General features: G+C 45.2%; 1 protein-coding gene across 2 annotated transcripts in view; it reads right to left on the bottom strand.

Moving 5' to 3' along the window:
- Window positions 1–209: 209 nt before the first annotated feature.
- The window catches only part of LOC122559814 (kit ligand), a 164,758-nt gene continuing 148,880 nt past the window's right edge, over window positions 210–16,087 (bottom strand). For both annotated transcript variants that reach the window (XM_043709896.2, XM_087997053.1), the window contains 2 exons: window positions 12,764–12,841; window positions 210–9,710 (listed from right to left, as the gene is read on the bottom strand). In XM_043709896.2, the coding sequence (XP_043565831.2) occupies window positions 12,784–12,841 (58 nt within the window). In that variant the 3' untranslated portion in view covers window positions 210–9,710; window positions 12,764–12,783. The remainder of the gene's footprint in view (window positions 9,711–12,763; window positions 12,842–16,087) is intronic.

The raw sequence follows: 16,087 nt of genomic DNA, 5'->3' as shown, positions 1-16,087 counted from the left end.
GTCGAGGAGGTGGCTAAAGAGTAAAGTGGCTTATCACAAACTTGCAGACACCAGCATGAACCAGATCCTTCTCTACTCCATGTTTTTGCAAACCAATATTCAGCATTTACAGATGCATGGACTTTCTTCACCCGTATCCTGTGAACAAGTTGGGGATTGTCCAATCATTGTGGACTCTTGGAAAAATTACATACAATCGACAATCAAAATTGGTTTCAAGAATTTTATTAAAAATACATTGGGCACAGTGAATATGCTAGGAGCTTAAAATATGTATAACACAAAACAAAATCTTTGTATCCACAGCTCAATGAATGAAGACGAATATGTTAAACAAATCTTTAAGTCAAACACAGTGACATCATCATGCAAAATGACCCACAAACATGACTGTTGACACTTTTGGCTATGAATATATCTCTGCTTTCCGTTCCCATTGAGAAGTTATGGTTTGTTTAGGTGATAAAACAATCACACCTCAGAATACCACATAGCACTTTGCAAGTTTTGCAGTGTGGGAAACATGGCGTACAGGTTGTGGGCTTATATTGGGTGACGATATGAGTTTTGGAGCCATGAGGTCATGGTACTACTGTAAAAACTCTGGTGCAGCTGCACTTGGAGTATTGCACATAATTCTGGTCGTCCCATTATAGAAAGGATATGGAAACACTGGAAAGGGTGCATAGGAGATTTACTATGATGTTACGTAAAAACAATGACTGCAGATGCTGGAAACCGGAGTCTAGATTAGAATAGATCTGGAAAAGCACAGCAGTACAGGCAGCATCCGAGGAGCAGTAAAATCGACATTTTGGGCAAAAGCCCTTAATCAGGAACACAGGCAGAGAGCCTGAAGTGTGGAGAGATAAATGAGAGGAGGGTGGGGGTGGGGAGAAAGCAGCATAGAGTACAATAGGTGAGTGGGGGAGGGGATGAAGGTGATAGGTCAGAGGGGAGGGGGTGGAGTGGATAGGTGGAAAAGAAGATAGGCAGGTAGGACAAGTCATGGGGACAGTGCTGAGCTGGAAGTTTGGAACTGGGGTGAGGTGGGGGAAGGGGAAATGAGGAAGCTGTTGAAGTCCACATTGATTCCCAGGGGTTGAAGTGTTCTGAGGCAGAAGATGAGGTGTTCTTCCTCCAGGCGTCTGGTGGTGAGGGAGCGGCGGTGAAGGAGGCCCAGGACCTCCATGTCCTCGGCAGAATGTGAGGGGGAGTTGAAATGTTGGGCCACAGAGCGGGTGTGGGTTGATTGGTGCGGGTGTCCCAGAGATGTTCCCTAAAGCGTTCTGCTATGAGGCGTCCAGTCTCCCCAATGTAGAGGAGACCGCATTGGGAGCAACAGATACAATAAATGACATTGGTGGATGTGCAGGTAAAACTTTGATGGATGTGGAAGGCTCCTTTAGGGCCTTGGATGGAGGTGAGGGAGGAGGTGTGGGCGCAGGTTTTGCAATTCCTGTGGTGGCAGGGGAAGGTGCCAGCATGGGAGGTGGATTGTAGGGGGGTGTGGACCTGACCAGGTAGTCATAGAGGGAACGGTCTTTTGGAAGGCAGAAAGGGGTGGGGAGGGAAATATATCCCTGGTGGTGTGGTCTGTTTGGAGGTGGCGGAAATGTCTGCGGATGATTTGGTTTATGCGAAGGTTGGTAGGATGGAAGGTGAGCACCAGGGGCGTTCTGTCCTTGTTGCAGTTGGAGGAGTGGTGGCTGAGGGCGGAGGTGCAGGATGTGGATGAGATGCGTTGGAGGGCATCTTTAACCACGTGGGAAGGGAAATTGCGGTCTCTAAAGAAGGAGGCCATCTGGTGTGTTCTGTGATAGAACTGGTCCTCCTGGGAGCAGATCCGGCGGAGGCGGAGGAATTGGGAATACGGGATGGCATTTTTGCAGGAGGTAGGATGGGAAGAGGTGTAATCCAGGTAGCTGTGGGAGTCGGTGGATTTGTAAAAATGTCGGTGTCATGTCGGTCATCATTAGTGGAGATGGAGAGGTCCAGAAAGAGGAGGGAGGTGTCAGAGATGGTCCAGGTAAATTTAAGGTCAGGGTGGAATGTGTTGGTGAAGTTGATGAATTGCTCAACCTCCTCGCAGGAGCATGAGGTGGCGCCAATGCAGTCATCAATGTTGCGGAGGAAGAGGTGGGGAGTGGTGCCGGTGTAATTACGGAAGATAGACTATTCTACGTAGCCAACAAAGAGACAGGCATAGCTGGGGCCCATACGGTTGCCCATGGCTACCCCTTTGGTCTGGAGGAAGTTGGAGGATTCGAAGGAGAAATTGTTAAGGGTGAGGACCAGTTCGGCCAAACGAATGAGTGTGTCGGTGGAAGGGTACTGTTGGGGACGCCGGGAGAGGAAGAAACGGAGGGCTTGGAGGCTCTGGTCATGGCGGATGGAGGTGTAGAGAGATTGGATATCCATGGTGAAGATGAGGCATTGGGGGCTGGGGAAACGGAAGTCTTGGAGGAGGTGGAGGGCGTGGGTGGTGTCTCGAACATATGTGAGGAGTTCCTGGACTAGGGGGGATAGGACAGTGTCGAGGTAGGTAGAAATGAGTTCAGTGGACAGGAGCATGCTGAGACAATGGGTCAGCCAGGGTGGTCAGCCTTGTGGATCTTGGGAAGGAGGTAGAACCGGGCAGTGCGGGGTTCCCGGACTATGAGGTTGGAAGCTGTGGGTGGAAGATCTCCTGAGCTGATGAGGTTCTGTATGGTCTGGGAGATGATGGTTTGGTGATGGGGGGGTGGGGTCATGGTTGAGGGGGCGGTAGGAAGAGGTGTCCTCGAGTTGGCGTTTGGCTTCAGCGGTGTAGAGGTCAGTGCGCCAGACTACCACTGCGCCCCCTTTATCTGCTGGCTTGGTGGTGAGGTCAGGATTGGAGCAGAGGAATTGGAGGGCTGCACGTTGTGAGGGTGAGAGGTTGGAGTGGGGGAGGGGGGTAGACAGGTTGAGGCAATTAATGTCCCGGCAGCAGTTGGAAATGAAGAAGTCGAGGGCAGGTATTAGGCCAGCACGGGGTGTCCAGGTGGATGGTGTGTGTTGGAGTGGGCGAAGGGGTCCTCGGAAGGTGGGTGGGAGTCCTGATTGTGAAAGTAAGCTCAGAGGCGGAGGCAGCAGAAGTGTTCGACGTCACGGCGTGTATTAAATTCATTGATGCGTGGGCGGAAGGGGATGAAGGTGAGTCCTTTGCTGAGGACTGATCATTTGTCCTCAGTGAGGGGGAGATCTGGAGGGATGGTGAAAGCTCGGCAGGGCTGGAAGCTGGGATCTGGTGTGGGTGTAGAGCTGGGAGTGGAGGTGGAGCCTGTAACTGGAGAGAGTGTGGTGATGGGGGGAATGGGGGTAGAGTCAAGAGAAGGAGTGGTGTTCCCCTCAGGGTTCTGGGTGGGCAGGGATGGTGACAGTGGGATCTGTGGGGGGGCATGTCAGCAGAATGCAGGTGAGTGGCGTTGGTGGGGGTGGAAGTGGTGGCAAACATGGCAGTCGGGGGGGCAGAAGTCACTGAGCGTGTGACATCAGCGATGATATGAGGGGTGGAAGTGATGTCACGTGTGGTGCATGAGGAATTGTGAGGGACGGAAGTGGCTGTGGAAGTGGCCATGATGGGGGTGGAAGTGACATCAATCAGCGTGGGGGTGGCAGCTCCACCAGCCACATGGCTAATGGATTCCAAGTAGTGCCAGAGGCCGGGGGAATCTTCTGGAATGGTTGAGGAGCGCTGGTTATGGAGGTGGATAGATAAAAGTTTGTTGTACTTACAGTTTTTGATGTTTGAGATGGAGTTGAAATACTGTTTGTTGAGAGTATGAATTCTCCTGAGGATGTAGTACAGAGTGGGTCCTTTGCAATTCTGAGAGAGTGTGGCCCTCAGCTGAGGCAGGGCTGACTGTAGAGAGGTTAGGTGCTGGCGCATTGCTGCAAGCGTGGAGCGGAGGATCTTGAAGGAGAACTGTTGCTGGTGTTATTGAATCTGTAGTCTGTGCTGTTTGTCCTGTTTGGGTCCGAACTCTGCTGGTTTAAAGGTGGTCTGGAGTTTGTGTGGGATGAGTTGGTTACGGAGGCAGGCACTGAGGAAGCAAATGTGGCTGTAGTGGCGAGTTTGTTTGGAAGCCTGGAATGGAGGGAAGGTCTTATGAGGAAAGGCTGAGGGACGTGAGGCTGTTTTCGTTCGAGAGAAGAAGGTTGAGAGGTGACTTAATTGAGACATATAAGATATTCAGAGGATTAGACAGGGTGGACAGTGAGAGCCTTTTTCCTCAGATGGTGATGGCTAGCATGAAGGGACATAGCTTTAAATTGAGGGGCGATAGATATAGGACAGGTGTCAGAGGTAGTTTCTTTACTCAGAGTGTAGTGGTGGTGTGGAATGCACTGCCTGCAACAATAGTAGACTCACCAACTTTAAGAGCATTTAAATGGTCAGTGAATAAATATATGGATGGTAATAGAAGAGTGTAGGCTAGATGGGCTTCAGATCGGTTTCACATATCGGCATAACATCGAGAGCCTGTACTGTGCTGTAATGTATGTTTTATGTTGATCCACACATAGCAAACTCCCACAAAGAGCTGTGTGGTAATGAGCAGATTTCCTGTGCTTTTTTATGTTGCCATTTGAGGGATAAATAGCAACTGAGACCCTGGGGAGAATTTCCTTGTCCATAATGCCACTTTACATTCATCTGAGAGACCAGGTGAGGTATCAGATGACCACTTCACCTGGAAGGCAGCACCCTCCTGTCGGTGCAGCTCTCCCCCAGTTCTGTATTGGAGAATTTTACAGTCTCTGGTCTTCAACCAACGACCACCTGATTGAGAAACAATACTGATGCCCATTGAGTCAAGTGAAACTAGCTGTGCTTGAAAGGGGTCTATCCCAACCCTTTCCTTCTGCTTGCCCTGTCCAAATGCAGACTCAAATACGCACGTGAATCCTCTACTGACCACAATGGAGATAATTTGAGCTATGAAGTAATTAGTGCTTTGTGGTTAGATTACTGGCTGAGCAATCCAGTAACCTAGATTAATGATCAGGTAAGACCTGAGTTCAAACCCCACCACAATAGTTGGGTACATGTACATCCAATAAATAAATCTGGAATAAGAATTTACTATCCATAATCGTGACCAGATTGGTAGAAAAGTCAACCTGTCACTAATGACCTTTGGGGAAGGATAGCTGCTAATCTTACCCAGTCTGACCCATATACAATGCCAAACCCACAGTGATGTGGATGACTCTTGGCCTAATACACTGCTCAAGCAAGGGGAGGTAGTGGTATGTGGTAATATCACTGGCAATCCATTGCATTAGGCTAATGCTCTGAGTACATGGGTTCAAATCCCAGCATGGCAGGTGGTGGTGGTTAAATGAGTAAATCTGGAGTTATAAAAGCAAAGGCGATCATGACAATGTTTCGCTGTAGGAACCCATCTAGTTGACCAATGTCCTTAATGGAATGAAAGTTCTGCCCTTAATCAGTGTGCCAAACATGTGGCTACAGACCCACAGCAATGTGGCTAACACCTGCATATATTGCCCATCCCTAAGTGTCCAGTGGGCCGTTAATTAGGGATGGGCAACAAATGCTGGACCTGGCCAGTCATCCCGACATCCCATAACAGAACAAAAGGAAACAAAATGTTAAAGAGTGGGGCAAAAGAAGCTATCGCTTGTCAGCATAGAGCCACAGAGATGTACAGCATGGAAACAGACAGTTCGGTCCAACCCGTCCAGATATCCCAACTCAGTCTAGTCCCAACTGCCAGCACCTGGCCCATATCCTTCCAAACCCTTCCTATTCATATACCCATCCAAATGCCTCTTAAATGTTGCAATCGTACTAGCCTTCCTCTGGCAGCTCATTCCATACACGCACCCCCCTCTGCATGACAAAGTTGCTCCTTAGGAGCAATGCTCACATCCTGTGAATGAACAGGAAAATTTTGAAAATGGCTTTGCTTCCCCAAAACATTTCTCTGGCCTGTGGGCTGCTTATTTGTTAACAACAGCCAGAGGGCCTCAAATTTGGCCAGGACCACGGTTTCTTGGCACATTCCATGTACATTGTGTTTCCAAGTCCCAGTGCCAGGAAATTTGGACAGATTCCTCCATTGCATCTGCAGCCCCAAAGGCATATCAGGTCTTTAAAATTCCTCCATTCAGACCACCAACAGTAAATTCTGGGAGAATGCTTTTAAAACATCTTTTTTGAGGGGGTTGTGCTGGAGAAAATGGAATCAGATTTTTAAAAAGTGACAGCAGGTCACACTGTAAGTGTGGAGCTGAATTCAGATAGCGGAGAAAATGAAATCGGACTAAACTGGGAAATGGTGGAATGTCAGAGGAAATCACATGGGTTGGCAGGTACATGGGCATTGTTTTGGTAACAGAGAGCCTAAAAATAGCGTAAAAATTAAAATCCAGAAATGTTTCATTTAAAAGAAAAGGAAATCGAAATCTTGCCTGTGATTTCTTGCTCCTTCGATTCATTGTAGCCATTCAGCTAAAACGCTCACGACAACAACAACCTGAATTGTTACAGCACCTCAAACATTGCAAAACGTCCCTATGGTGTTCCACAGCTTTGTCAGTAAATAAACTCTAACCAACGAGTTGCGAAAGGAAATATTTGGACAGGCGACCAAAAGCTGGGTTCAAAGTGGTAAGGTTGTAAGAAACAGGAAAATGAGGAGGAGAAAGGTGGAGAGGTTTTGGGTTAGGAATTCTGAGCTCAGGTCCTATGCAACTGAAGACCCAGCATTGGTGGACTGCTGGAAGATGGGAATAGGCATAAAGCTGGGCCTGGAGATCATAGAAGATCAGGTTGTTGGGCTGGGTAGTTGATATGTTTTGTAGCACTGGATGAAATGACTGGGATCAGGAGAGGTGATTTGAAGATGAGGATGTAACCACAATTAATTACATTGATACATTAGAATGTTGGCAGGTATATTCAAAACGAATGGTCTTTATTTGCAGTCATTCCTCCAAAACAGCCTATTTGTGCTGTTGTGCATGGGCCAATCAAGGAGCCCTGGCTGACAGATATAAAAGGAGTGTCAGAGAATCTCCTCATCCTAGGCACTGGCTCTGAGCTGGCTGGTACTATATACATGTGACTAAAGGGTGACCTTGTGACGGGATACAATTATTTCACACACCAAAATTATTGCCTCTATGCAATTATTTCACACACCAAAAACATAAGTAATCAATCATTCAAAATCCGTGAGCAAAACTTGCCTATCAGCGACCACTTTCACTTCCCTGACAATCTTGCTCTCTGACCTGCTTCCCCACAACACTGAGCAAAGGGAGGATGAACAGGTTGACAACATCCATCAGGTGGAGGTACAGGAGGAGTGCGCATCATCTGGGGAGACTGGCTGGGAGGGGGACACATCTACACATCCTCCTCCCTTCCACACTGAGCAACTACCCATTAACCTCCCCCATCAACGCCTGGGAGAAAGTGAGGACTGCAGATGCTGGAATTCAGTCAAATTGTGCTGGAAAAGCGCAGCCGCTCAGTCAGCATCCGAAGAGCAGGAGAGTCAACGTCTCCAGCATAAGCTCATTCCTGATGAAGAGCTTATGCTTGAAATGTCGACTCTCCTGCTCCTTGGACGCTACCTGACCGGCTGCGCTTTTCCAGTGCCACACTTTTTGACACCCATCAACGCCTGGCCCCGGTTTGCAGAACATCTCGTCTTTGTCAGTAAGTTATAATAGACTGCAATTGCTTTTAATGTTTTATTCTATTAATATTAACTTTTATTTCACAAGTTTTAGCGTTTATTATTTTGACCCAAACAAAACCCCAGAAATAACAGGCAAAAAGTCATAATCTTGTGGCCTGGGAACCTAACCCTATTTTTAAGCATATGTTATTAAACTCTGCACTCGCTAATTCATCATTCCCAGGGTTTTCAGAAACAGAACCCTCATGGATACAGAGGAATGACTGTATAGTCAAAGTGTTTAGCAATGACTCTGCAGACTGTAATATTCTGCTGACCACCTACACTATGGGATTTATTTTTCTGAACCATTTTTTTTTCCTCAGTTAATATCTGTCGCCTCTTCCCTGATTTCCAGTTCTTTTACTTGGAGAGCAACACATCAGTTGTTCCCATTGGGAATTCCATTAATACGCAATCATCCTCTTTATAACAAGTTCAGCAGTTCAGTCTAATGGCTCTTGGACCCATTTGGAAAGATTCCTCAGAGGCTTGTTCTTACTTGCTTCAATGTCTAACTGCTGTCAGTCTCTGGTACTTTGTGGTTAAGATGCAATAATTGAAAGCCAAAGCTGTACTCACTGCTCAGAATGAAAGAGTCTCTTTCTCAGCGTCAAAATGCCACAAAAAGCTCCATAGCCATTGAAATTCTGTTTACAGTGTTGTAATACATGAAAAGACATCTTGGTTAAGTTATTGGTCAGGCCACAGAAAACTTTCCCTTGCCCATTCTCGAATAGCATTTTTGTTACATCCTCTCAAAAGGGCAGATAATAGCTCAGTTTAGTGTCACATCCAAAAGACAGCACCCCTGACAGTACAGCCTTCCCTCAATACTGCACTTCTATGGCCAAATCTGTGGTCTTATTCTGGCTCAGGTGAGAGTGTGACCCACTAAGCCACAAGTTGTCAACCAGGTGAAACAGCAGATATGTGAACTTATAAAGCATCTTTCAGTCAATTAGGTAGTTTTGAAGGGTAATCAGTCTAGTATTGCTTTTATTCATTCATGGGATGTGGGCATCGCTTGCTGGACAGTATTTATTGCCCATCCCTAAATGCTCAGAGGATAGTTAAGAATCGCTGTGGGTCTAGAGTCTCACATAGACCAGATCAAGTAAAAGACAGCAGATTTCCTTTCCTTAAAAGGATATTAGTGACCAGATGGGTTTTAAAACAATCGTTTCTTGGTCACCATTAGATTAGATTTAATTTTTTTCTGAATTTAAATTTCATCATCAAACCCCTGTCCCCAGAACATTAGAACTAGGGTTCTGGTGACATTATCAATACGCTACTGTGTCACCAACAGAAAATGTACCACTTTCTGCACAGTAAGCTGCCACAAACAGCAAAACAATTAATGAGCAGAATGAATATGGGCAGAAAGTTGTTTTTTTTTCCCTTCTGGCTAACACTCCAGCAAGAAAACCATCTTAAAACAGATTTACTTGAGTTAATTTTAGCTGAAATAATCTATCCTTCAGAATCAATATTGAGAGACTGTCCTTGTTCTTTTCATGAAATAACGTAACCCAGTCACTACGTGTAATAAATTATGTGGAGTTAAACTAATGCCTGTGAAAGCCCAGTGTATATTTTTGCACTATTAAGAGGCGAAAACATTAATAATCCTCACAGGATATCAGCCTCTGCTCACTTCCTACTTCCTCTTTCAGTTCCAATGATGACCTCTCAGTTAGTTTCACTGAGTCTGTCTACATGTTGCAGTCTGATGGAGATACATTGTATTTGGCAAATAGGGACAATATTAAGAAGGCTTCCACTCTGAAAACACATACACACTCTGTCCAGCCAACATATCTGCTTCACTTTCCGGGTGGACATTCCTGTAAGGAGGATGCCAGAGGGGTTCCAGTGACTCATTGCACCAATCCCAATCCTTACTTCATGTCAAATAGATATATTACATGTGTACAGAAATTTCCTCCAGTTAAAACTGGGTACCTGTGAATAGAAACAGAGAATATTCATGAGCTGAAGAACAATGGTTTGTCATTTTTGGTTCAATGTTTACCATCCAAATAAAACATACTGGTTTAAACTATATCTTTTCCCCCAAAGTCTTGCACTTTCTAACATTTTATGATTTCCGCCAGGTTTAAGCCCCTTCTCTGTAAATGAGTAGAGGCGTAACATTTGCAAACCATCACCTTTAAATCGCGCACTAAATGAACCATTGCTTTCTTTAAGGTTCCCCATTGTTCCTTGGTGAGTTATCCACTTCATAGAATCTCTGAAGTGTGGAAGCAGGCCATCCAGCCCATTGAGTCTACACCAACCCTCCCAAAGAGCACCCATCCAGATCTACCCTATCCCTGTTAGTCTGCATTAGTATGCTAATCCACTGAGCCTGCACATCTTTGGACTGTGGGAGGAAACTGGAGTATCCAGAAGAAATCCACATAGACAAGGGAAGTACGTGCAAACTCCACACAGACAGTCACCTGAGGGTGGAATCGGACTTGGGGCCCTGGCGCCTTGGGACTTGAGTTTTAACCAGAGTCACCACACTTATTTTTAATTCCCATTCACTTGAGTCAGGTTCCTTTACAACTAAATGAAATAATTCCTCCTCAAGATAAAAGTACATTTACACTTGATTCATCCTTGTCCATAACTGTTCTAATTATGTTTATGGTCACTGTTCCCCAAATGCTCCTCCATTGAAACATATGCCACTCACTTCATTTTAATCCTTAGAATTAAACCTAGAAATTCTTCCTTTCTCTTTGAGTTGCAAACAAACTGATTAACAAACTTCCTTTGTAGACACATTTGCCCTTAATACTGTTACAATCGCAATTAGATTAGGTGAAGTCTCCCACTATCACCTCCCTATGGTTCTGGCATCTTTCCATAATTTGCCTGTAACATTGGTGACATATCCTAGATGTCCACTCATAGTATCTCAGCTATTTTTCCATAATTCCAAACAAATAAATTCAGTTTTGATCCCCTTATTCTGATCTAGTGTTTCTCTCTTCTAATTACTACTGCCTTGTCCACCTCCTTTTCCTTTCCAGAATAGCTTGCAGCCAGGAATATTTTTCCCAATCATTTCCCTTCTTTTAGGCAAATCTCTCTTCTTGTCACCACACCACTATGTCACTAGCATAGACCATTTGACCAAGGAGCAGGAGAAAGCCATTGGCCCACGGAATCAGTTCTGCTATGAAATAACTTCCCAGAGGCTGGTATAAGTCACCCTTTATTTACATGTGCAGAGTCGTTGACACCACATCTCATCCCTCAGAGCCAGCTCTCAGAGTGATCAGAACATCTGACCCTCCTGTTTATATTCGTCAGCCAGGACTCCCTAATTGGCTGTTAACCTGGTACAATCAGGGAACTCCTATTCTATAAGTCAAGAGTGTGGTGTCGGAAAAGCACAGCAGGTCAGGCAGCATCCGAGGAGCAGGAAAATCTATGTTTTGGGCAAATGGCTTTTACCCGAAACGACGATTTTCTTGCTCCTCGGGTGCTGCCTCACCTGCTTTTCCAGCACCACACTCTTGACTCTAATCTCCAGCATCTGCAGTACTCACTTTCATCCCATATTCTATAAGGTCCACCTGGCTGACTTCACTCCAATCACTACATGCCATTCAATGGGATCAGGACGGATCTGACAATCCACTTTCCTATCTTTTTCCCAGAACCCTTGATTCCCTCATCAATTAAAAATCTGTCTGATTTAGTCTTGAATGTACTTATTACCCAGCCTCAATAGTGCTTTGTGCTAAATCCACAAATTCATTATTCTCGGAGAGAAGAAATTCCTCCTCATCTCTGTCTTAAAAGGGCAATCTCTCACTCTGCGCTTATGCCCTCTGGTCCTATACTCTCTCAGAGGGGGAAACAACCCAGAATCATAGAATACCCACAGTGTGGAAGCAGGACATACAGCCCATCAAGTCCATACTGACCCTCTGAAGAGAATCCCACTCAGACCTACCCCATCCCTATAACCCTGTATATCCAATCCTAACCCAGCTTGCCTGCATTTCCTTGGACACAATGGGTAATTTAGAATGACCAATTCATCTAACCTACACACCTTTGGACTGTGAGATGAAACTAAAACCCCGGTAGGAAACCCATGCAGACATGGGGAGAATGTGCGAAGTCCACACAGACAGTCACCTGGGAAGGAATCAAACCCGGGTCCCCAGTGCTGCGAGGCAGCAGTGCTAACCTCTGAGAGACCGTACCAACTCTCTGTATCTACCTTGTGAAATCCCCTAAGAATCTTGTATGTTTCAAAAAAGTCACCTCTCACTCTTCCATATTCCAACAAGTACAGGCTCAACCTATTCATCCACTCATGATAAAACAGCCCCTCCACTCCTGGGATAAACCTAGTGAACTTTCTTTGGACTTCACAGGCCAGCAGATCTATTGGAATAGCACAGCTCCAATACTAGAAAAACTAGGTAAAGAAACTAGACATTAGATAAGGTGTTCAAATGAGCCATGATTGTACTGAATGGCAGGATAGGCTTGACATGCTGAATGGCCTACTTGTATTCCTATGTTCCTATAGGCTGAGCTAGATTAGATTAGATTCCCTACAGTATAGAAACAGGCCCTTCGGCCCAACAAGTCCACACTGACCCTCTGAAGAGTAACCCACCCAGACCTATTTCCCTCTGACTAACCCACCTAACACTATGGGCAATTTAGCTTGGCCTATGCACCTGATCTGCACATCTTTGGATTGTGAGAGGAAATCAGAGCACCTGGAGGAAACCCACGCAGACACAGGGAGAATGTGCAAACTCTACGCAGACAATTGACTGAAGCTGGGATTGAACCTGGGTGCCTGGCGCTGTGAGGCAACAATGCTAATCACTGAGCCACCGTACCGCCCAACTTAGACTTAGTGAGAGAGGCTTGTTTGAAGTATGAATGTCTGGACAGGGTTGACCTGAATGGCTTGTTTCTGAGCTGTACCTTCTGTGCAATTACATCCAATTGGTAACTTAAAAGTGACTTACCCCATTATCAGTTGTTGACTTTATGTAAGAGATTCTTGATTTTCAAGGATGAATTGGCCTTGTTGTTCAATCCCTTCCCTGTGCAACACCAATCAGAGGGTTAATTATCGTCATAAAGCAGGCGTTTTTGTAAGATTTTCAGTAGATTGTAGATTGCAATAGAAGGTGCTTTCAGACTGAATTATTTGTTTTCATTAAATTCAGCAATGTTTCAGTAACAATTTAGTGCAATTTCATATTGAAGCTTCGGTTGTAGGTGAAGAGGCAGAAGAGCAAGAAGTGAGGGAATGGAAGGGTTAGCCATCACAGTCTGGATAATGGTGAGGCATGGAGACTGGTTTAGCTCAGTTGGTTGGACAGTTGGTTTGCAAAGCAGTGTGATGCCAACAGCATGGGTTCAATTTCTACACTGGCTGAGGTTATCATGAAGGACTCTTCTTCTCAATCTCTCCCCTGTGGTGGCCCTCAGGTTAAATCACCAGCAGTTGTTCCTGTGGTCTGGTAAGACAAAGGTGACTTAAGACATGGAATGAGTGATACCTTGCTACCCATCTACAGAATTATAGGATAGCACAGCATGTTATCTACCTAGACTTCCAAAGGGCCTTTGATAAGGTGCCTCATGGGAGGCTGTTGAGTAAGGTGAGGGCCCATGGTGTTAGAGGTGAGCTACCGGCATGGATTAAGGATTGGCTGTCTGACAGAAGGTAGAGAGTTGGGATAAAAGGTTCTTTTTCAGAATGGCAGGTAGTGACAAGTCGTGTCCCACAGGGTTCACTATTGGGGCCAAAGCTGTTCACCTTATATATTAATGATCTGGATGAAGGGACTGGGACCATTCTGGAGAAGTTTGCCGATGATACAAAGTTGGTGGACAGCAGGTAGTTCTGAGGAGGTGGGGATGCTGCAGAAAGATTTAGACAGTTTAGGAGAGTGGTCTAGGAAATGGCTAATGAAATTCAATGTGAGCAAGGACGAGGTCTTGCACGTTGGAAAAAAGAATACAGGCATGGACTATTTTCTAAATGGTGAGAAAATTCATAAAGCCAAAGTACAAAGGGATCTGGGATTGCTCGTCCAAGATTCTCTAAAGGTTAAGAAAGCAAATATATGTTGGCATTTATCTCAAGAGGGTTGGAATATAAAAGCAGCGATGTGCTACTGAGACTTTATAAAGCTCTGGTTTGGCCCTATTTGGAATACTGTGTCCAATTTTGGGCCTCACACCTCAGGAAGGACATACTGGCAACAGAGCATGTTCAGCGAAGATTCACACAGATGATCCTGGGACGGTAGGCCGAATATATGATGAACGGCTGAAGATCCTGGGATTGTATTCATTAGAGTTTAGAAGGTTGAGGGGAGATCTAATAGAAACTCACAAGATAATGCATGGCTTAGAAAGGGTGGACGCTGGGAATTTGTTTCCGTCAGATGGGGACACTAGGACCCGTGGGTACAGCCTTAGAATTAGAGGGGGTCAAGTTAAAACGGAAATGAGGAGACATTTCTTCAGCCAGAGAGTGGTGGGCCTGTGGAATTCATTACCACGGAGCGCAGTGGAGGCCGGGACATTAAATGTCTTCAAGGCAGAGATTAATCAATTCTTAATCTCGTAAGGAATTAAGGGTTACGGGGAGAGTGCAGGTAATTGGTGATGAAATGCCCATCAGCCACGATTGAATGGCAGAGTGGACTCAATGTTCCGAATGGCCTTCCTTCCATTCCTATGTCTTATGGTCTTAGAAGGAGAACATTGAACTCAACCAGTCTCTTTCAAAGAGTAATCCACTGAAGGCCAATTCCCTGCTTTTTCTCTAAATCACTGCAACCTTTTCTTCTTCAGGTATTTATCTAATTTATCCAAGGTGAATTCCGAATTCATACCCACCACCCTATCAGTCAGTGCATTCCAAATCCTGGCCACTCGGTGGGTGAAAAAAAAGTTCTCTGTCATGCCATTTCTGGTACTTTTGCCAATCATTCTAAATCTCTGTTCCTGGGATGAAGGGGCTGCGAGGTACTGTGGAAGAAAGCCCAGCAGAGTGCTTCAGTGCACCTTGTATGTGCACCCCAGGTACATAATGTGTTAAGGAAACTGGAAGTTGTACCCTTTTAATTGGCAGTACACCTCCTTGTTATCAAATGTCTGGACAAAATATTATGTGCTTCTCATCAATGTCTTTGACTGATTATTACATTAAACGATAAAAATAAAAGTATTCTTGAGGGATATTTCTTATCATTATGGGCCAAAGGCAGGTACATGGAATTAGACCAGAGATCAGCCATGGTCTGACTGAATGGTGGAACAAGCTCATGGCTTTGAATGGCCTACACCTGTTCCTATACTTAATGTTCAGATTACTCCTAACAAACTCCCTTTCATCCCTTTTAATGTAGGCATAAAGCCTGCACATCAAAATAGCAAGTCTCAAGATAAAGAGCAGGCCATTTAGAATTAAGCTAAGGAGGAATGTCTTCACTCAGAAGATGGTAAATTCCACAGAGAGCTGTGGAAGCTCTGTCATTGAGTGTGTTCAAGACTGAGATCAATTGATTTCTACATCAAGGGATATGGGATAGTGCAGGAAAATGGGCGTTGAAGTAGAAAATCAGCCAGGATCTCGTTGAATGGTGCAGCTATCATGAAGGGCTGAATGGCCTCCTCTTGCACCTGTGGAGTACACCTCTCATTACCTGATTCTCACTGTAGTGTCATTATTGGAATAGCTGCAGTGAAGTCAAGAAACATTTCAGTGACAGAAAGAAATATTATCAATTCAAAATCAAAATTATAAAATCAGTGCATTGACAGGAAGGGTTTTTATCACAATTTGCAATGGGCTTTAGTATCAGAACTGTGATACACTAACGTCTAAGTCAGAAAGTTGGGACTTCAGTGTCCACATGGGTCTGAATGGACTGGCTGCTTTTGTCACATCGTGCCTCATTTCCTCTTTCCCTCATTAAGTTTGGTGTGATATAAAACTGGTTGCGATTCCCTAGGAAGGCATTTTATATCAACCATATTCACTTGCCACAATCCAGTCAGATACATCAGTGCTGTACTGAGGGAGTGCTGCTTTGTTTTGGACAGGGTATTGAAGCAGGAAGATGAAAATAGGTCAGCAATCACTGCCTTTCTTTAATGTAGAGCAGGACAGCTCTCTGGGGTCCTGGTCAACACTTATCCCTCAGCAGAGTATTGTAATTGGTTACTGATGCATAGGACATGCAGCACCTGAAAGGGTTTACTAAAATCACAAGACAAGCTCCACCCATCAGGAAATAAAGGATTGATCCTGAGCCAGTGTCCTGTTG

The sequence above is a fragment of the Chiloscyllium plagiosum genome, unplaced genomic scaffold, assembly GCF_037043375.1.
Source record: "Chiloscyllium plagiosum isolate Xiang-an unplaced genomic scaffold, Cpla_swu_hap1 HiC_scaffold_19, whole genome shotgun sequence".
Taxonomy (NCBI): domain Eukaryota; kingdom Metazoa; phylum Chordata; class Chondrichthyes; order Orectolobiformes; family Hemiscylliidae; genus Chiloscyllium; species Chiloscyllium plagiosum.
This window is presented reverse-complemented; position numbering and strand designations above follow the sequence as displayed.